The sequence below is a fragment of the Propithecus coquereli genome, unplaced genomic scaffold, assembly GCF_000956105.1.
Source record: "Propithecus coquereli isolate 6110/MARCELLA unplaced genomic scaffold, Pcoq_1.0 Scaffold15, whole genome shotgun sequence".
NCBI lineage: Eukaryota > Metazoa > Chordata > Mammalia > Primates > Indriidae > Propithecus > Propithecus coquereli.
This window is the reverse complement of record NW_012139413.1, coordinates 3,613,986-3,634,871: the sequence shown is the minus strand read 5'-3', so window position 1 is coordinate 3,634,871 and position 20,886 is coordinate 3,613,986. Positions and strand designations below refer to the sequence as shown.

Here is a 20,886-nt window from a genome sequence, read left to right as displayed (position 1 = left end):
TTTGAGACACATTCTGTTAAATATCCGGTTGAGAAAGTAGGATTCCAGAGGGTGCAAGCAGAAAGCCACTTTAATCTTCTTCCCTCTACTTAGACAGTTCAAACCTGCTTTGCAGAGATAACTCTTCCTCATCACTTGGATGAAATCTCAAGTGGGTACTTTTATTTTTCAGCTCCCTCTCAGATAATAAGGAGTCCTCCAGTCTTTCTCAGTCATAACATAGTTTTGTTTCGGAAATAAAATATCTAGTCCTGAGGAACAGTCAAACTTGAGACTTTGAGGTTAAAGCTTCTCCTCTTCCTTAGCGTGGGCCTGCTTCGAGCGGGACATGTGCGATGAGAAAAGGTGGAGGCCTTGTGGTCAGCGTCTCCGTTTCTCTGTTTTGTGCTTCTTCCCTTTGTCTTCTGCCTCTTTCTGTCCCACTGGGTTGCCTTTGTCTCTTTTAGGGTTGGGGGATGGGAAATGGGTGAACAGAGGTAAGGCGCTCTTTTTTCAATTTCAGCTCTTTTGGCTTCTTCACGGATTTCCTCATGGAAAAACATTCAACTCTAGCTTTCTCGAAGTTTGCACGTTCTCTCCTTCATTACCACTTGCTGCCAAGGGTACGCTGGCAGCCGCTTGGCGTTGGGGTCATTCAGCCCTGGCAGGAGGTCTCGTGGGCAAGGCACCCTCCAGGACAGCTTGGGAGGGCTGGCTTTGCCTCCCTCTCCTCCTCCCTCTGGTTCTGGGAAATCGCACACACCCTTCGTAATAGCCTAGACTCTTTGGAAAACTGGTAAAGACTGTCTTCCTCCTTGAGGGCTTTTAATTTCTCACACCATCTTGCTCAATTCCTTTAGGAATTATCATATCCTGGGAACAAGGAATGCTCAGTGGATCACTCCAGGAATTAGAATCCATAAGAGGGGCTGTATCTGCTGGTTGATCTAATGCTTGTCTTGGATGGGTAGGAAGTGAAAGATTTTTCTTGTAGAACATACTTCCCACATGCTGAGATACCTTTGAAGATGAAATAATTATAGTAATTAAGACTGAATTCTTTCAATAACCCAGCATTAAACACAGATGGCAGGGAGGCTGAGGTAATTTCAGGCATAGAGCATCTATATATTGTAGGGGTCACAATTCTAGGACATGGTGGGCTTTTGCTTTATCTCAGAATCATACAACGTTTACAGCTGTGAAAACCAGGTATCAAGATAGCTCTAACTTTCCAATTCCCCTTGCAGGCCTGGAAGGCGCTCTGGGTGGGTCAGTGAGTGGGGAGTGAATATGAAGGCCCAGTCATTACTATACACTACTGTAGACTTTATAAACACTGTACAAAGACTACACTAAATTTATTAAAATCTTTTTTTCTTCACGAACAAATTAACCTTAGCTTGCTGTAGCTTTTTTACTTCATAAACTTTTTAGCTTTTTTCAACTTTTTGACTCTTTAGTAATAACACTTAGCTTAAAACACAAACACATTGTACAGCTGTAAAAAATATTTCCTTATTTATATCCTTATTCTATAAGCTTTTTTCTATTTAAAAATTTATTTTTCTTACTTTTTAAACTTTTTTATTACAAACTAAGACACAAAGATGCACGTTAGCCTAGGCCTACACAGGTCAGGATCAGTGACACCACCGTCTTCCTCCTCCACATCTTGTCCCACTGGAAGGTCTTCAGGGGCAATAACACCCGTGGAGCTGTCATCTCCTGGGATACTAATGCCTTCTTCTGGAATACCTTCTGAAGGCCCTGCCTGAGGCAGGTTGTTTTACAGTTAACCTTTTTAAGTAGAAAGATCACACTTTAAACTAACGATACTAAGTATATACGTTAACCAGTAACATAGTCGATTATTATCATTATGTACTGTACATAATTGTACATCGAGTATTATGTACTGTACATAATTGTATGTGCTAGATTTCTATGAGTGGCAGCTCACTAGGTTTGTCTACACCAGCATCGCCACAACCGTGTAAGTAATGAGTCGTGCTATGATGTTACGACAGCTACTACATCACCAGGTGATAAGAATCTTTCAGTTCCATTATAATCTTATGAGACCACTGTTGTATAAGCAATCTGTTGTTGACCTAAATGTCATTATGCAGCACATAACTGTATATCTGAATTCCCAAATCCCAGCCATTTTTTCTTTGTCCACCCCTCTCCTTATGTGCCCAATTCAGACCCACCTAACTTTCTATTCTGGAGGGTGGGTTTCCTTCTTCTTGGCCATGCTCCCTATAAAGGGGCTTTGCTCTTGATCCCCCTTTTGGAGGTTCAGACTTATTACTTTATCCACTGAAAAACTCTTGCATACTCACTTTCTGGGACTTCCAGATGTTACTTAGTTCCTTCCAATTCTGCTACTTCAGCTGGGCCTCTGGAAGTTCCCCATCCCAAGGACTCTACTACTATCCTGTTTGGTTGAAATCTGCCATCAGCTGGGCCTTCTCCCCAGCTTTTGTGGAACTCCCACCCTGTTAGGCTGGCAGGTGGCATGTGGGGTATAAAACCTCAGTTGAGCATCCTAGAGGCATGTATATATATTAGATGGGAGCACCAAAAATGAGTGATAAATCAAAGCCAAAGAAAATGTGATTTGAAAAAAAAATTATGAAGTGTCATTTTAAGTATGTCAAGAGATATAGTATTCTCACTAAAGAAAAACAAATCATTTAAAAAGTGAATGCCAACCACATTGTACCAATGTTAATTTCCTAGTTTTGACAACGTACTATGCTATGAAAACATTAACATTAGGAAAAGCTGGGTGAACTCTCTGTACTGTCTTTGCAACTTTTCCGTATCTAAAATTATTCCAAAATAAAAAGTTGCAAAAAAGAATGCCAGTAGAAACATTAAAGTATTTACATTAGAAATAATGAACATCTTTACCCTAAAAATTTGGTTTTTGAAGGACATTCTGGTCCTGGCATAAACGTTTACTGTAAATAGGTGCAGTCCTGTATAAATTCTGGGGCAAATTAGTTGCTGCTTTATGATTTCACTTTTAGGAAGCTCATTTTTTCAACAAATAATTATTGGCCTGTTATGGGTCTTGCATGTTCTAAGGATACATTTGCCCACAAAACAGATAAAGATCTCCTCTCTCATGGAGCTTACAATCTAGTGCGGGCAGGAAAAATCTACAGTATCAATGAACAGAACAAATAAGTCAATTACATTGTGTGATTGAAGGTGCTAGGTGTTGTGGGGGAAAGGGGAGGCAGGAAAAGGGCTAACAGGAATGTGCGTAGAGCTGGGCAGTGTGCAATTTTAAATAGGACTATCAGAGCAAGCCTCATTGAGAAGGTACAGTTGAGCAACAACGAAGGCAGTGAAACACGAGGACATGGGGGAAGAGCTTTCCAGGCAGAGCGAACAGCCAGTGGAAGGGCCTGCAGACAACGCATGCCCAGAATGCTTGAGGAGCAACCGGGGAGAGTGAGCACAGCAGCGTTACCGAGGGGGAAAGCGTAGATGGTGAGTTCTGGAAGGGAAGGATGGTGGTTGGGAGGAGCACAAAAGATAGAGGACTTTGGCTTTGACTCTGAAGGAAAGGGGGAATTATTGCAGGGTTTTGAGCAGAAGAGTGACATATCTGCCTTATGTGTTAAAAGGATCACTTTTTACTGTTTCGTGAATCCACTCTGGACAGGCAGGGCAGGAGCAGGGAGAACAGCTGGAAGGCGAATGCAGTGACCCAGTGAGAGATGACAGTGCCAAGACCAGCATGGAGCAGCGGAGCTGGCGGGAAGTGGTGCACTGGGGCCAGCTTGCTCCGGCTTGCAAGAGCCAATTAGTAAATGTTTAGGATGTTTGCAAGCCATTACTAAAAATTAAATCAAATTAACTTATAATTAAATTGTATGGAAAACAAAAGTTATAATAATAAGTGCTCGCAACTCATCACTTCTTGTTTTCACCTAATGATTTTGCTATTTTTATTATTACCTCTGCCCTTTGGGTTATTGATATCTGTTATATCTGAGACACAATACGTCCACTGTGTCTGCTGAAAATACTCTAAAATGGGTGCTGGTGTGCATCTCTTCCCAGTGCTGTCTTCAGTGACATTCAGAGTTTGTCAGCCGTGGAGGGAGTGATTTACACCCCAGAAACTAGCAAATGCTACAAATCAGGATTCGTTTTGTTTTTAAAGAGACCTAGTTGTTAAACATTTACCAGCACACCACTGCTTGATGGCTTGCCAATGACACGCGGAAACGTGGTATCCCCCATTCAAAGTTATCGGATTCCTTCATTTCTGTCATGTCCCCAACCACAGAGGGGAAAAGCTTAATAAAGCAGTTAAATAGTATTACTTATATTACAACAGGATAAAAGTAACATATTTCTCTTAAGCTTCATGCCATTAATACATATTTAGTTATGTAAAATCAGCATACCTGTGATTGAATTTTTAGTGCTGGCCCTAGTTTTAATCCCATAGTGCCTCGAAGATGCTCTTCTGTGAGTAATGGCAAAGTTTCTCCATCAATTGCATGATCTTTAAATACCTTAATAAACACAAAAGGTGTTAATTTTGTCCAAATGTCTTTTTTTTTTAAAAAAAGTTCTTGTTTTATATTAGATAAAAGTTTTGGAGGACACATTAAGCCTGAGGATGGCAGAAAAATTTATAAAACTGCTTTTTAGTTGCTCTCTTTTCTGTGCTCCAAGGGTACATTGTGCTCTTTAATAACCCTTGGAGTAGACTGTAATTCTCTGTTTATAGAACTCAACTCCAACCTCAAATAGTTATTCTTTGAGGGCAGGGTCCATGCCTTATTTACCAAGCAGCCCTAATGCGGTGGCTGGTTTATGGTAGAATATGTGAAATAAACATTGCTGGATCAATTAATGAATGAGAAAATACTCTGAGAAGAGGAATGTGGGTAAAACCCATCACAGACAAATCTCATCGCTCACATTTACAGAGGCAGCGTCCTCTTGTGCGCTGCTTTCGGCGTATGGTGAAGGGAGGATAGGAACGTGCAGCTGAGCACTGTCACCAATGGGCCTTTGCAGCAGGGCCACTTTTGTTCTGACTCGGTAGTGGATGTGGCCATGCCTTCCACGACAGAGTCAAAAGAGTCAGAGAGGCTGCGGGTGGACAAAGAGTCCAGGCAGATAAAGAGATGGATACAAAAAACTAGACAGATTGATAGCACTGTAATTTCACAATCTCCAGCTTCAGCTTGCGTAGCAGTCCTGTGTTCACTCATGAGATTTCTCTCCCCTCTGTTTCAAGCTTTCCCCATCCTCCTCAAACTTTAGACCCTAAGGAGTCCTCCCACATTTTCAGCAGGTCATATAGCTTTCTAATTTAAAAAAAAGAAAAAGAAAAGAAAAATAAAGAAACCAGTAGATAAGAACTCCTCTAATTCTGACCAATAAGCCTAAAAACTTGTATCTTCTCTCACTGCCCTGGTACCATGGAAGAGAGGCCCCTGCGCTGTTTAAAGACAACCTCTCCAGGTACTCTGTGGGTCCTCACCCCTCCATGTCAGGGCCTCGCTCGATGGATGACCCCCTCCTTTGTCTCCCACCTCTCCTTCCCACTGGCATTTAAGTAAGTCTCCACATGATTAAACAAACAATAATAATGTAAATATACAAACTCCATCTCTCAATACTGCCTTGTGTCTCTCATTCCCTTCACAGCCGGATTTCTCAAAAGGGTTTTGATGCTCCCAGCTTTCATGTTCTCACTTTCCAGTCATTCTTCAGTCTCAAGCAGTCTGAGTTCTGCCCCCACTATTCCATTCAAACTGGTGCCTCCATTGTGCCAAACGTGGACATTTTTCAGTCCTCCTATTTCTGAGGTTCCTGGCTGCATTTGACATTGTTGACTGCGCTTTCCTGAGCAATGCTCTTCCCTTCCCTCCATGAGCCTACTCCCTCCTGAGTGCTCCTCTGCCTTCTCCTTCAAGGTCGCCTTTGCTGGCTTCTGTTTCAGTGTCAATCCTTATGTGTTAGGGCTTCTTAGGCTTCTGACCCTGGCCCTCCTTGTCTTCCTTGTTCATTTCAGCCTCTCACTTGGCTTTGATGCTGTTTCTATATGCCGGAGGCTCTCTAATATATGTCTTTAACTTAGAAGCTAACTCGTGCCAATTGTATGTCTTAGGTAGGAATCTGCCTGCTCTCACTGCTCCTACCCTAGATCCAACTCCATTACTGCTCATCTGAGGAGGCTTCCCCTCTGGTCTTGTCCCCTTCAAACTATTTTCATAAAAGCAACCTGAGAGACCTTTCTGAATCATAAAGCTAATCATGCCACTTTTGCTTAAAACTTTCACCGCCTTTAGGATAAAGTCACAATCCTATACTGGGTCTTTAAGGGTCTTGTGACCTGGCCCCTTCTACCTCTCCCATGTTGTTGTTCTTACCTCTCCCACCTTGGACCTGGCCCCTGTGCCACTGGAAACTGCTCTCTAAGCAGCCGTACTAAGTTTTCTCTGGCTTCTGGCCCTTCCTTGGAGATTCCTCCTTTACCTCCCTCCTGCCTCCCTCCCCTCCTCACCTTCAGGTCTCACTTTAGAGGCCTCTTCCTTTAGGAGGCTGCGGGTCCCTCTATGTGTTCCCACTGTGCCTCATACCCCGCCCATAGCATTGATGTGGGGTGGTTCACTGGTCTCCTTCTGGACCACGAGCTCCATGACAAGAGCAAACACATTGTCTCGTTTCGTTATGTGTTCCACGGCTCAGGACTAGCTGAAAGAATTTTTCTTGGAAAGCTCCTGTTCCAGGAAGAGCTTTGTGTTCTAATAGATTTTAGGCATTTACAAACTAATTTATTAATTATTTCTTTTCCTATTTTAATTAAGCAAATCATAGAAAATGGCTAATATAACTTAATTTGGGCCAAAGCAAAAAGGCTGGCAGTTTGAGTTGGTCTGTGTAGCCTTATCTTGGGGTAGTGTATGATTTCTCTTAGGTGTTTTTGAAATATCAAAACAACACGAGGATCTCTCTTACCACCTTTATAACTCCTAGGGCCCAGGGATCCTTGGTTGGAAACTGTACGGCTCAATATCCTCCATGTAGAATAATTATAATTGACAAAGACAGGTTTGAAGTCACATACACATTTTTTAAGTACTTGCTTTTTTAGCTAACTTGATGCTCAATTTTACTCAGCTGCAAAATTGGGCTTAATATCTTTTTTGTGGAATGATGGTATAAATCATATATAAAAGATAATCTAAATGATGTGCCTGGCACATGGTCCATAATACCTAAGAGTAGGTGTTAGTATCAGTAGAAGTTTTTCTAAATGAGAGAACCAACATAGAAAAGGTTGAGTTGCACAAGACACACAACTTGTCAATTAGACATCTTGTACAATAACAACATATAAAATAACAGTTCACGATTCTGATCCAGGATTTCCCCTGCTCTATCCCACTGCCATTCAGACAAGGGAATGCTGATGAAAATGGTTAATTGTATTTATAGTGGAAATCATACCTCATTTCTCTTTCCTAGGGTTTCCAGTGAGGGGTGAAGGGACCATTTGTGAGCCTCCAAAGGAGGAGGAACCACATGGATAAATTTTCAAACAGAGGTAGGTTGGTGGCCAGGGACTGAAATGTGCGAGGACCTAACCCTCAGTCATGGTGGATGTACTCAGGGCCTGAGGCAAGGACACGGTACACGTCCCCGTTGCTCAGATGTGCCCCTTCACTCTCACCAGAGCACTCTGGGCCATGTGTGCAATATAAATGTGCACATATTTTTAGTAATTTTAGTTATTTTTAGAGAGAGACTATTTTATCTGCTAAGGGTTTTGAACTAGACATTTACTTAAAACAAACAAAATGGGTTACAGGGTCTCTTGTATGTCCCTAAACAGCTGGGCCACCTACCCTCTCCATACATCTTTTTAAAAGAGTTCATTTGCATAGGGGCTTTGGGTTTTTGTTGTGGTTATTTTTTTCTGAATTTCTTTTCTACCTACAGGAGGCGAGTGGTTGGAGGTTGCTGATAGGCACCTGAGGCAGAGGTGAGGAATGAGAGGACGGGGGAAGATGGTAGATATAACCTCAACTGGTCCCAGGGGCTTGGTCCGACCTGTTTAAAGAGAGGCTGTGAGTAAAAACTGTGGGACATTTTAGACAAGGGTCCTCGTGAGAGCTGCGCACGAGAAGTGCTGCTTTAGGGCTATTGCACCTGGGTGGGGGGATGTTTTCCCATTTCTGCGTAGAATAACATCACAGAGCAGAGCAGAAGTGCACAGCAGAGCAGTGGCACGTTTCAGTTGATGTCACCTATAGTCACTTGGAGGGGGTAGAGTCTAATGAGGAAACAAAAGCAGGACTTGATCCTAAACGCATTTGAGAAACACCTAGAAATCACTGGTACCACTTCTTGGGATGTGGAAGGGGCACTGGCATCTGTCAGTGAGAGATAATGAGTCAGCAAAGTTTGGAGTGTTTATGTTGATGTGACTTCTATGTACCCATAATGGGACATTTGGGATTATCAAGTATGAAATGCATGTAGCATTATTTATTGCATGAGCAATTATTATAAATTACATCTTTATGTCTACGGATCACTGATTGATTAAAAATAATCAGAGTTCAAACAAATTCGATCTCCCAGAAGTCAGCAATCACATGCTCATACAAGGAGTTGCTAGTTTCTGGTTGTTATCAGAATTTAGTAACTTCATTGTACCAGTGGTTGATGTGGCACTTGATAAAGTGGTATAGATAGATTTAAAAAGTGACTTAGCCATGACTAATGACTAATAATAAAATAATAGGGTTATATTCATTGAACAGGACATTTTTTTTATCAGATTATGTAAAAAACACAAAAATAGGTGAGTTGACGAATACAATTTGCCTCATAAGTAACTTGAGGTTCTGCTTTCTGTAGGATATAGTGATGAAATTAGCGTTTATTGAATACTGACAAGATGCCAGGCACTCTTTAATGCTCACAACAGTCCCTTGAAAATTTATTATTGCTATTATCCCCATTTTACAGATGAAACAACTGAGGCACAGAAAAGAGAGGCAATTTGTCCTAGGTCCAGAAAATAGAAAAGCCAGGATTTGAATTTGTACTTTCTGGCTTCAGAAGCCATACTCTTAGTTACTACTCCATATAGCTTTCCTGTAAGTCCCATAAACAGCACCAAAACAGTAATAATAATAAAAGGAAAAAAGAAAAAGAATGAACAACATCACACTATAGGAAAATATTTCACAAAACTGAGATCTGAAAAAAATCAGTTCTAACATTAGTTAATTGTGATGCCATTAAACCACAATGTTCTTGTCTTGCTTTCTTTTCCTTTAACATATAAACCAAAGATAATGATACTAGATTTAGTAGACGCTTTGTTGCTTAGAATTGTATTATTAAACCACTCGAAAAAGTAAACTATATGCATGAAAATGTAGCATTGACATAAACTTCCAAAACTTACCAACCCATGACTTTTGTCACCAACTTTCCCATATGAGTGAGGCTAGTTTTCTTACTAACTGTCCCGACATTTTATAATTCTAAAAAATAGTATTTACCTACCAGATTGAATTTTATGTGTGTACATTTTTATATTGTCCTAGCATAAATACAGAATTTAAAAATAATTAATTTCCTATTTTCCAGATCTATTGATTTCTTGTCCTTTTTAGAATGAATTATATATTTCTGTTATTTACCAAGAGCAGCCCCAAACTCCTAATACAGAAGTATGCACTCCAAAAATGTTTGCTATATGGATGAGTAGGGAATATAGTAGACATTTCTCATTCTTTTTGGATGTTCAGCCTCTGAACTTCCTTCTAATTTTGGGAGAATTCCCACTTCTTAGGAGTCTTGGTGGGACAGAAACTAACGCCAGATACTGGCTCTCCCCGCCTCCCCTGATGCTGGGGTGGCCCAAGCTCTAGCAGTCAGAGGCACCTGTCCCAGGGAGACTGGCATAGAAAAAGGAGGGTGGTAGGAATCTTCTCTAGGGGAAAAAGGCAAGTTTGACGAAGCTCATTATATAGGAAATACATTTCAAAGAGTCTTACTTTTAAGAAAATACTTCAATATTAAGTCACCTGAGCATAGTCTGAGCAACCTGGAAGGCCACTAATGAAGCTGTGTACATCATCCACAGTCCATTTCTGAATATCTTCATCCAAAGAAAGATTTCCCCCAGCTGTAACCAGTGCATGTGTTCCTTTAAAACGAAAGGAAATTATTTTGTGGTATAACATTTCCAGGGAAGAGCGGAAGCTGAGAGCTGGAAGGATCCTTAATGATAGCATTATTTTAAGTATACAAAGAAGTTCTAGATTTGCTCCAGCTTCTCTCAGATTCCAACAGAATGCCCTGTGGATTTAAGTCTCCAGATTAATGCTACTATGTTCTGTGATATTATGTGATTATCATGCTCTCTAGGTGAGGCAAGAATTTAACTATATCTTCACCAAAATGGCAAACCAACACTTTGTAGGGAAGCAGTTGGTCTGGCGGCTATATTATGCACACCCCACAATCCCCGTGTTTTAAAATATTTTTATCTAAAGAAGTTCTAGAAAACTATTCAGTATGTGTTTTCTGGGGGGTAGTGCATTAATACTTACAGATTAGAAGATATTACAACAGTAGTCACACTTAAGATAATGCTTCTATTTAATTGCCTATTTTTTTCCTACACTTAGATACAGGGAAGGTAGAATTCTCTTTTAAGCAAGAAACTCCTCTATTTTGTGTTGAAGACATTAACAGTAAATTAAATTAAAATTTTAGTTTAAAATTCTGGTAGGTTTTCCCCAACTTCCTGACACTTACCTTCCCAGCCTTAGTTGAAAATTCTCTATATAGCAATAGATAAACAAGACTAGTTTCACTCATATGGCTTATTGGAACTGATGTAATAAAGTGACTTCAAGAAGAGGTAATTCTAAACAGGACTAAGAAAAAGAAGTCTAAAAAGAGGCACGAAGGCTACAGTTCCCTATGTAATAACTTAAGGACTTGACAACTCGTGGTTAATAAGGATCTGCCACTGGCCCCTGCACACCCACCTGGCAGGGACGATGGAGGGAGTGGAGGGCAAATCCCACTGTTTTCACCACAGTCTGCAAACACGTGTTCTGAAGCCTGTTTCTCACCATCCCATGCCTTTGTTTCCAGGGCAGCAGCGTGAGATCCCCAGGGTCTTCTATATGCTGGCTCGAACTCTCCACAAGGGTCGGGAAAGGCCATACTTGGCTTTTCATTGGTTTCACTTGACTTCAGATCATCGCATGCTTCAATTTCCGGGTCTTTTGCATACTGATCTTCTTCATAGGGAAATGCATGAGTCTGGGCTAGGAGTTTTTTTTCTGTTTGACTTTTGGAACTCTCAGTGTCACTGTCCAGAACTTTCTGATTCCCTGTACCTTTCCTGAGTCGACGACATTTCTGTCCCCAGCTCTCCGTAAAGTGTGGTCCAGTTGCCACCAGCATGGGGTTTCCCTGAAGGTTTCTGAGGGTGCTCCTGTGGAAGTGCAGGTCGCTGGTGGGGAGCATGCTTCTGGCATGGTAGGCAGCTGGGCCCGCGGGGATACTGGAACCATAAAGGAATGGCACCCCCAGGCCCGCTAGGCCCTTGGCATTAACTTTTTCCATTCTCCTTTGCTGGTAAATAGCATACATTTCCATTTCTGTCCTAAAAACAGAACAATATATCTTATACGTCCTAAGAAAACCATTAGAAATATAATTTAATGTCCTCTTGCCTTCCCCAAAGTATCACCTCTGCTTCTCCTGTGTCCTCTCACTGTTTATCTGAACTTTGTCCAGTGGAAACACGAATCCCCCACAAGGCCACTGGGAAGGAGTATGGAGTAAGATCTGAAGGAGGAGCATTTGTCTCAATCTCACAGTGGAAATCCAAGGTCAGTTTTTAGAACGTAACTTCTAACAGGGCAAATTTCTCAGGGAGGGGAGTGACGCAGCACAGGGAGTTTCTTGCCAGAGATTAATTCTCAAAAAAGAACCTAAAGTACTGGGAAGAGGTTTTTAACACATTAACTGCCATGACAGTTGTATTTAACTCACTCTAGTTTTCACCCCAGAGCTGCAGAAAGCATCTATAAAATCTTACCTGTTGATGTTCTTATTGTTACAATTAATATTGACAATTTAATTCTAAAAGCGTGGAGTAAATGAATAGAAGTCAAGACATTTCATTTTTCTATTTATGTTTACCTTTAAATTACACTTGAAGTTGTTATTCTATTTTTGTAATAAAACACTGTGGTTTTTTTGTGTGGCAGTCAATGTGTTAAACTCTGCAGAACAATGTTAGTGGGCAATTAGACGATGCAAGTCTCAGTGTTTATAAATCAATGCAAGCGGCTGGCAGAGGAGGAAGGGAAAGAGTTGCTGGTGCTTTTGCTAACTTCCCTTTGCTCATGGGTCATCACCTGGACCACTTAGGGTTCCGTGTTGAAAAGACTGATGCTATGTCTCCTCTCACCCTGGAGCCACGCTGCAGTCATCGCTGCTGCAGCCGAAGGCCACTGGGGGCTGACATGGGGTTGGCTGAGCTCTGATGGCGTAGTCTGGAGTTGGGTTGGCAAACTGGCTCCTATCTTTGGGTCAAATTGAAGTCATTTAAGACAGAAATACCAATATGAATTTCAGAGGAATCATAGCTGTGCATTTTAATTACGAGACATTGATAAACTATTACAATCTGTGGGCCTATACCACTGTTAGCTTCACTATGTGATTTCTAATCTTGCTTTTATCTTTAATCAACCATATATAACAAACAAATGAGCAAGTGAATGAATAGAAAATAAATAAAACAACATTGCTAAATTACCTGGCAGTATGATGCCTTTGAATCATTTCATTCCTTCTGGCCACTGCCTTTACGGATTCTGGTGGTAAAATGCCCCAACCTTAAAAAAAGAAAACCACCATTCCACCCCACAAACAAATTAAAAACGTGCATTTAAAAATAATAAAATATAATGATTTAAAACAGTTATCTTAAAAAAAAAAACAACCCACCAGTTGAGCACAATGTTAGAAATGGTATCAGATTGTTGCTGTTCAGTATCTTAGAGTCACTTTGGTGACAATATGATAAACACTAGATAATTTTTTGGTTCTTTTCTTTAATCGCTGGTCTCATGATTGGTGACATTTTCATGCCATATTTCAAATGAGAAAAGATGAAATGATTTGTGAACCTCTTGATCTCTTGCCTTTTTGGGTCTTTTTTATTGTATATATTAATATTTACAGATACAATGTGATGTTTCAATATGTGTAGACATTATGGAATGATTAAATCAAGCAAATTACTATATGCCTTACCTCACATACGTATTTTTTGTGGTGAAAAGATTTAAAATCTACCCTCTTAACAATTTTCAAGTATATAGTATATTGTTATTAACTCTGTTCATTATTCTGTACAATAGATTTCTAGAATTTATTTCTCCCGTGTAACTAAAACTTTGTACTCTTTGACCAACATCTCCCCAGTTATTCCCACTTCGATCTCTTGTTTTTGAGGTAAAACCGACTATTTTTTTTTACAAGAGGAATTAGTTGACCTTACTTTTTTTTAAAGTACTGCTTCAGAAAGACAAATGTTGCATGTTTTTACTCAGATGTGGGAGCTAAATATTAAAACAATTTATTTCAGGGAGACAGAGAGTAGAATGGTGGTTACCAGAGGCTGGGAAGGGTAGCGTGGAGGGGGAAACAAAGTGGGGATGGTTAATGGATACAAAAATGTAGATAGTTAGATAGAATGAACAATATTTGATAGCACACCAAAGTGACTATAACCAGGGCATACTTTAAAATAGCTAAAAGAGTGGAATTGGAGTGTTCCTAACACAAAGAAATGATAAATGCCTGAGATGATGTACACCCCAATTACCCTGATCTGATTAATTCACATTGTATGCCTATAACCAAACATCACATATACCCTGTAAAAATATACAACTATTATGTACCCATAATAATTTTAAATATAAAAAATTTTCAAAGTCCTTTCTGATGTACCGAAATCCCAGAAAATAAATGCAATGAGGATTTAAGTGGATAAAATAAATTTATATGAAGTCTCTGTATAGATTTTTCAGTGTATTTGAGGTAAAATGCTTTTTCCAGAATGATTTCAATGGAGTTGAGCAGCAGCTACATCCTTTTTTGCTCATGACAACCTTCCAAAATATCTTGAAATGACAGCAGCATCACCAGATTTCAAGGCTCTGTTCTTGCCTGGTAACTTCAAGCTATCGTGATTTTTTCCTTTCTCTGGACTCCTAATGCACTTAGAATCTATCCTAGTGCTTTTCTGACCATCTATGGTGAAGGACCAGTTTTTTCCTTATTTTTCTTTTTACATTTCTATCCCAGTATGGATCGATACTTTTAAAAACTACAATAAAATGAATTCCTAGGAAATTGAAATGAAAACAAGGACAAATACAAGCACAATTTAAAAATTATTAGATTAACAGACATAAAATTACCCTGTCAAATTGCTATAAAATTTTCCTTTTTTTTTTTTGTTTTTGTTTGTTTGTTCTTTTGAGACAGAGTCTCGCTCTGTTGCCCTGCCTATAGTGCAGTGGCATCATCATAGCTCACTACAACCTCCAACTCCTGGGCTCAGGCGATCTTCCTGCCTCAGCCTCCTGAGTAGCTGGGACTACAGGTGCACACCACCACGCCTAGCTTATTTTTTCTTGTTTTAGTAGACACAGGGGTCTCTCTCTTGCTCAGGCTGGTCTTGAACTCCTTACCTCAAACAATCCTCCCAGCCTTGGCCTCCCAGAATGCTAGGATTACAGGCATGAGCCACTGCACCTGGCCACTATAAAATTTTCTAAGCCCTTACTCTCTCTTATTTGTGTAGATACGTCACAGACCATTACTGGTCTACAGATTGTATTCTTTAACAATGATATTCATACAAACTGTATTTATTATACATGTAAGTCTGTTCTCCTAATAAGAGGGTAAGCATGATGAAGGTAGAAATTGTTTTTTATACTCACTTTGCACCAAGCCAGTAGAGCTCATTAAATTCCTGTTAATAATCTATTTTGAAATAAACCATACTATATATTTTTTTTCAATGAGGTTTTTGTTTTTTGTAAAATTCAGAGGTCAGATGAGGTGACCTCTAGGAATCCTTCTAATCCTGAAGCTCTAGGTTTTTTACAGTTCAGTGACTTCAAGATGTTCTCTTTTAGATAGCTGGCATGCATGAAACTACCGACCACAGCATATTGCCCACGGATGCAGAGCGAGCTATGTAAGGAGTCCAGTCTAGAGGGCACTATACCAATTGCCTGGAATTTAGGACCCTCTGAAATCTGGACTCACAAAACCTATTCCTCTTCTTTCTCTTTCCCAAATAGGCAACATCAAACTTAATGCTAGTTCAGCTGTGCTGATACACTCCCTACCTAACATCCCGATTTTTGAAATAGATCCCCATCTTAGTTTCTATTTTGCTAACTTACTTAGTAGCTCAGTTTCTGTCGGACTGAGGCCCTATCTTGCCCTTGCTACACTCTTGCACTTCAACCTTGAAGAGGGAGACCTGCCCTATGTGCCTGGGACAAGTGCTCTACCTGCCTGTTTGTATATCCAAATATTGGCAATTTCTGGAGTTTTCATCACGAAGAGTGAGTCAGCAATGCAACTATTTCACTAGTCCATTGACCTGTTGCCTATAATCATGGGCTACAGATTACTGGGCTCTTGCTGCCAGACAGGGCTTCCTTCCAGGATCTGCCTTCAAGACTGTCTCCTTTGGTCCTTAGACCACTTCTTTGGATAGATCTAATTTCAGATATGGCCGTTGCTTGGACGCCCACTCTCAGTGCAGTTAAATGGATTCATGCCCTGTGATGGGCAGCAAGCTCAAATCCAGGCAAGCCGGTCTCGTCACTGGCCCAGGCATGAATCACATTTCTTTTTGTGTCAGGCTTTTCACTCACATTGTTCACATCTATTAAGAGTTGTTGGAATTGTGGAGCAGGGACAAACAAACTCACGAACATAGTTTTGGGGAGATAAGGTGCACAGTTTGATTTTCAATGTTGTGAGAAAATTCTCACCTCCTAGTCTTTCCTGAATCCCCACCAGTTATGTTTTCACCAATGCGACTCTACTAAAATTGCTTGTATCAAGATCACTGATAACCTCTTCACAGTGCCAAATATAATATGTTCTACCTTGTGAGTGACATACTTGACACAATTGCTCACTCTCTCCTTCCAACACTTTTCCCCCTTGCCTTCCATGCCACTGTGCTCGCCTGGGTTTCTTCCTCTCTCACCAGTGGCTCCCTTGCTTGTTCTATTTCTCCTTTGCTTGGTCTTCCTCATTTTCTGGACACTCTTGGTGTGTCTCAGGGATCATCCTTTCAACTCTTCTATCTACACTCACTCCCTAGATGATCATATCTAGCCTCATATATGCTGATGACTTCCAAAATTATATCTCCAGGTTGTCCTCAGAAGTCCTCTTGAACTTCAGAGGCCTTCCTGACATCTCCACTTGGGTGTCTATTAGGCATCTCAAATGTAACATGAGCAAGCTGTGCCTCCTTTATCTCTCCCTCCTCAAGAATTCTGTTCCTTTCTATATCTTTCTTAACTCAGTGAATAGCAGCTCTATCTTTCCAATTACTCAGGTCAAAATTTTTGATGTCATTCTTGATACCTCTCTTTCTTTCACTATTCATATCCAAATTGTGAGGAAATCCATTGTTTCTACCATCAAAATAATTACAGAATCCAACCACTTCATATTATTCCTACTGCCACCAACCAAGGCCAAACCATCATCTTTTGGCTATTCCAATAGTCCATTAACTCCCATAAGTTTGTTCCTAGAACTTTGATCCTAGCAAGTCTGTCCCCATCTCAGCAGCCAGAATAATTCTGATAAAATTTAAGTAAGATCCTGTCACTTCTTTGTTCAGGCTCCTCAAAGCCAGTACTTTTACTGAAAATAAAAGCCAGTTTCTCACTATGACCTATCAAGCTGAATATAAACTTCCCTAGCCCCATTAATTCTCAGATCTCCTCTCCACATGTATAGGTTAAGACAAATAGTAATATTGCAGTTCTTTATGTTATTCATTTTTTTAATTCTTCATGTTAGTCATGAATAAATTAATGTTTAGATAAGTTAGTTAACTGACTTACACTTGATTACACAGTAGTGGTACCACAATCTGAACTTAGGTAACAACTGTAGAAACTACATGCATAACCACCACACAGTTCTTCCTCCAAAATTCAGCAGTGAAATGATGGCAAACTTAATGCATCTGTCCAGTTCACAGTGGCTTTACAGATGAGGGCCAAACATCTGTTGCTCATACCTGAGTAGACACGATTGGACAGCATATTTGCATTTGGTAGAACAGAGGATCCAAATTGGGAAGGAACACAAAACTGTCTTGGATCAGTTGGAGCTACAGTGGAAGGCAATACATCTCTAGGAAAAAAAAAAAGATATAAAATAGGTGAAATGAGGCTGGAGTTGCATAAAATTTCCATTACTTAGACAGTGAGATTTCTTTATTGCCATATGGGATTCTTTTTTTTTAGACAGAATCTCACTCTGTCACCCCGGGTAGAGTGCACTGGCATCATCATAGCTCACTGCAACCTTAAACTCCTGGGTTCAAGCGATCCTCCTCTCTCAGCCTCCTGAATAGCTGGGACTACAGGTACATGCCATGATGCCTGGCTAATTTTTCTATTTTTAGTAGAGACAGGGTCTCTCTCTTGCTCAGGCTGATCTCCAACTCCTGAGCTCAAGCGATCCTCCTACCTTGGCCTCCCAGAGTGCTAGGATTACAGGCGTGAGCCACCGTGCCCAGCTGTCGCCATATGGGATTCTATCATCTTTTCCCAAAATGAAGTAGAAAAGTCCTGCACTCTATAGGTTTAAGTTGAAATATAGTAAGAAAGATTAGGAGGAAGAACTCTACTAAGGAAGGATTGACCCTGCTGACAACAAAACAGAGAAAGAGGAAAAGTTAAGTTTTAGGGATGTCTGGAAAAAAGATATAGTCAAATCAATCAAAATCTCTGATTTTTTATGACCAATTCTGCTCTGATGGCAAATTCTTTTCTCATTTAATGGACATACTTTGGTTGGGTTTGCCATCTGGAATTGATGTTTGACAACCTGGGTGGACAAATTATTTATTTTGCTAAACTTCAGTGGTCTCTAGACATCCGACTTTGTTGTTCACAACCCATAAATAAGAATAAATAATGGGTCTTACTTTCTCCCCAGAATGCCAAAATATTCTAAAGAAGGGAAGATAGGATACTGCCAAAGTATGCAAAATTTACTTATAATTTCATTTTTATTGAAAAGAAAAAAATTGTTCTATCACAGGAAATCCAGGATACCCAATTGTTATGAACTTCACTGTTTTCCCTCCAAATTCATATGTTGAAGCCTTAACCCCCAACGTGACTGTATTTGGAGATAGGGCCTTTAAGAAAGCAATTAAGATTAAATGATATTATAAGGGTGGTTTTTGTTTTGTTTTGTGTTTTGTTTTGTTTTTAGATAGAGAATTGCTCTGTTGCCCAGGCTGGAGTGCAGTGGCATAATCATAGCTCACTGTAACCTCAAACTCCTGGGCTCAAGTGATTCTTCTGCCTCAGGCTCCTGAGTAGCTGGGTTTACAGGCATGTTCCACTGGACCTGGCTAATTTTAATTTTTTTTGTAGAAACAGAGTCTTGCTACATTGCTCAGGCTGGTCTCAAACTCCTGGTCTCAAGTGGTCCTCCTGCCTTGGCCTCCCAGAGTGCTAGGATTACAGACATGAACCACTGCTCCTGGCCTGGTGTCTTTTTAAGAAGGGGAAGAGATGTCAGATCTCTCTCTCTCTCTCTCTCTCTCTGCAAATGCTCACTGAGGAGAGGCCATGTGAGGACACAGTGAGAAGCCATCTGTCTGCAAACCAGAAGATAGGCCTCGCCAGAAACCAACTCTGCGGCACCTTGATCTTGGACTTATAGCCTCCAGAGCTGGCAAATAAATTTCTGTTATTTAAACCATCCAGTCTGGGGTGTTTTACTATGGCAGCCCTAGAAGACTAATACACCAGTGTTTGTACCCACACAATGCCTGTAGCATGGTAAGTGCTCCTTAGCTATTTGCTGAGTGAATAGGTCAAGCAGACCTCTAGGGGAAGGATGGCAGCTGTCCTGAAGGAGAGGCCAGCGGAGCACCGCAACTAGAATTACTGCACCACAGTTCACTGAAATAACATTAGGCAATAAAACAACGCTGGGGTTAACAGCGTTCCAAAACTTAATAATTATCTGGGTTTTTTTTCATTGAACTATTATATGGGAGAGAAATACCTGTCCGCAGTTGGAGGTCCAAATGGTAAGGGAACCAGTGGGATCCTCTGCTGCCCTGAAGCTGTCAATAAAGGGTTCATGGCCATCATTGGGTTTGTCATCAACATCTCTCGCCACTGATGAAGTTCTAAAAAAACCCAGATAGACTCATTAACAAATAACTCTACTTTTTGTAAACTATTTGAATTCATCTTGAACACAGTGAAAGCCCTTTGTATTTTCCTCACACTTGGGAAGACTGGCTACAACAAGCTTTTAGTTTCACAAAAACCCCAGGTATAACTGTTGAACTCAGTGTTTTATCAGTATGCCCTTGGAACTTGTTGCAGAGTCCACAGGTAATACCATACCACTCTACAAGCAATAATAAAATTAAACCAGCTTTGCAAGATTCCAGAAATACCAACTTCCTTTCTTACAGCTTATTTTGATTCTTATATTTCCAGAGGGATAAACGCATTAATTCTCCCATATGTTCAATCTTTGGAAAATATTTCTATTCAGTTGATAAGATTAAAACAGAAAATGAAGGGGGAAAATCTTCTTACTGTCTAAAAATATATCTAATTAGAGTGGATAGAGGCTGACTGCATGAGATTGTACTTAATTAGAACAAGTGACCGAATTATATCCAAGCTTACATAAACACAAGTATTCACATGCATTATCTTCAGAACCTTAGTGGTTAGAAAAAGGGACTGTTGTTAAAGGGATAATATTTTGCTTTACATTTTCTTGTTAATTATTAATAGCATTTGAATAATTTTAAATATTAAACAAGTACTAGTCAAACAGGTCATTTTAGCTTCTCCTTCATCCTTAATCATCACTTTTTAAAAAAAAGAATCTGAGATACCTACAACTGTGTTTGATGAAAAGAAAATTAGAAAGGAAATGTTCAGCATTTCAAAGTAGTGATCTTTCTTTCCTTCTTTCCTTTTTCCTTCCTTGTGTGTTTATTTGATGCAATTTTTAAAATCGTTAATTCATTTGTATGATTCAAAAGCTAAAGATTTAGTGCTATTTAAATATGTAGTCACTTCTTTAGCTTCTTTTTCAGACCTAACCCTGCAGATCAAATTGGAAATTCAGGTCCATTCAGAACCTACCATTGGCTTTTGCCATTATATATATATGTATATATGTATGTATCTATCTATCTATCTGTATATATAGTTCTCTATCTCCATTTATTTTCACTGTATATCTGTCAGGTCAGTATAATTTCCTCTCTGATAGTGGCCTTAGAGAGGTTAGTGACCACGGCATAGTCAGGATTAGAACCTGTAAGCCGTGGAGAATGCCAACGAAGAATACAGGCTGGGTCAGATGTGGGCTGGACTTGTTGCTCTGGCGAGGACCCTGCCCCGCAGCTTGAAATCTCAGGTGCTCCATGTGAGATTTGGTGCACAGCCACCTTCTCCCCCAAGACCATTGTACAACGGAACAATGTGAGACACAACTTGGTGTTTCATTTTGAAAAATTGT

The 20,886-nt window shown here is 40.1% G+C and overlaps 1 protein-coding gene across 1 annotated transcript; it reads right to left on the bottom strand.

Moving 5' to 3' along the window:
- Positions 1–725: 725 nt before the first annotated feature.
- SAMD7 (sterile alpha motif domain containing 7) lies at positions 726–19,519 on the bottom strand. The gene is made up of 7 exons (XM_012640203.1): positions 19,399–19,519; positions 17,387–17,502; positions 12,839–12,917; positions 11,049–11,674; positions 10,077–10,198; positions 4,416–4,526; positions 726–999 (listed from the first exon to the last, which is right to left on the bottom strand). Exons 1-7 carry the CDS (start codon positions 19,503–19,505, stop codon positions 805–807), a joined length of 1,356 nt encoding a protein of 451 aa, XP_012495657.1. The 5' UTR covers positions 19,506–19,519; the 3' UTR covers positions 726–804.
- Positions 19,520–20,886: the final 1,367 nt, after the last annotated feature.

Coding starts and splice junctions, on each gene's coding strand:
- SAMD7 (XM_012640203.1), bottom strand. CDS start 19,505: ATGTTGATGACAAACCCAATGATGGCCATGAACCCTTTATTGACAGCT. Junction 17,503..19,398: donor GGACCTCCAACTGCGGACAG/GTATTTCTCTCC, acceptor TTTTTTTCCTAG/AGATGTATTGCCTTCCACTG. Junction 1,000..4,415: donor CACTAAAAATTCAATCACAG/GTATGCTGATTT, acceptor TCATCTTCAAAG/GTATCTCAGCATGTGGGAAG.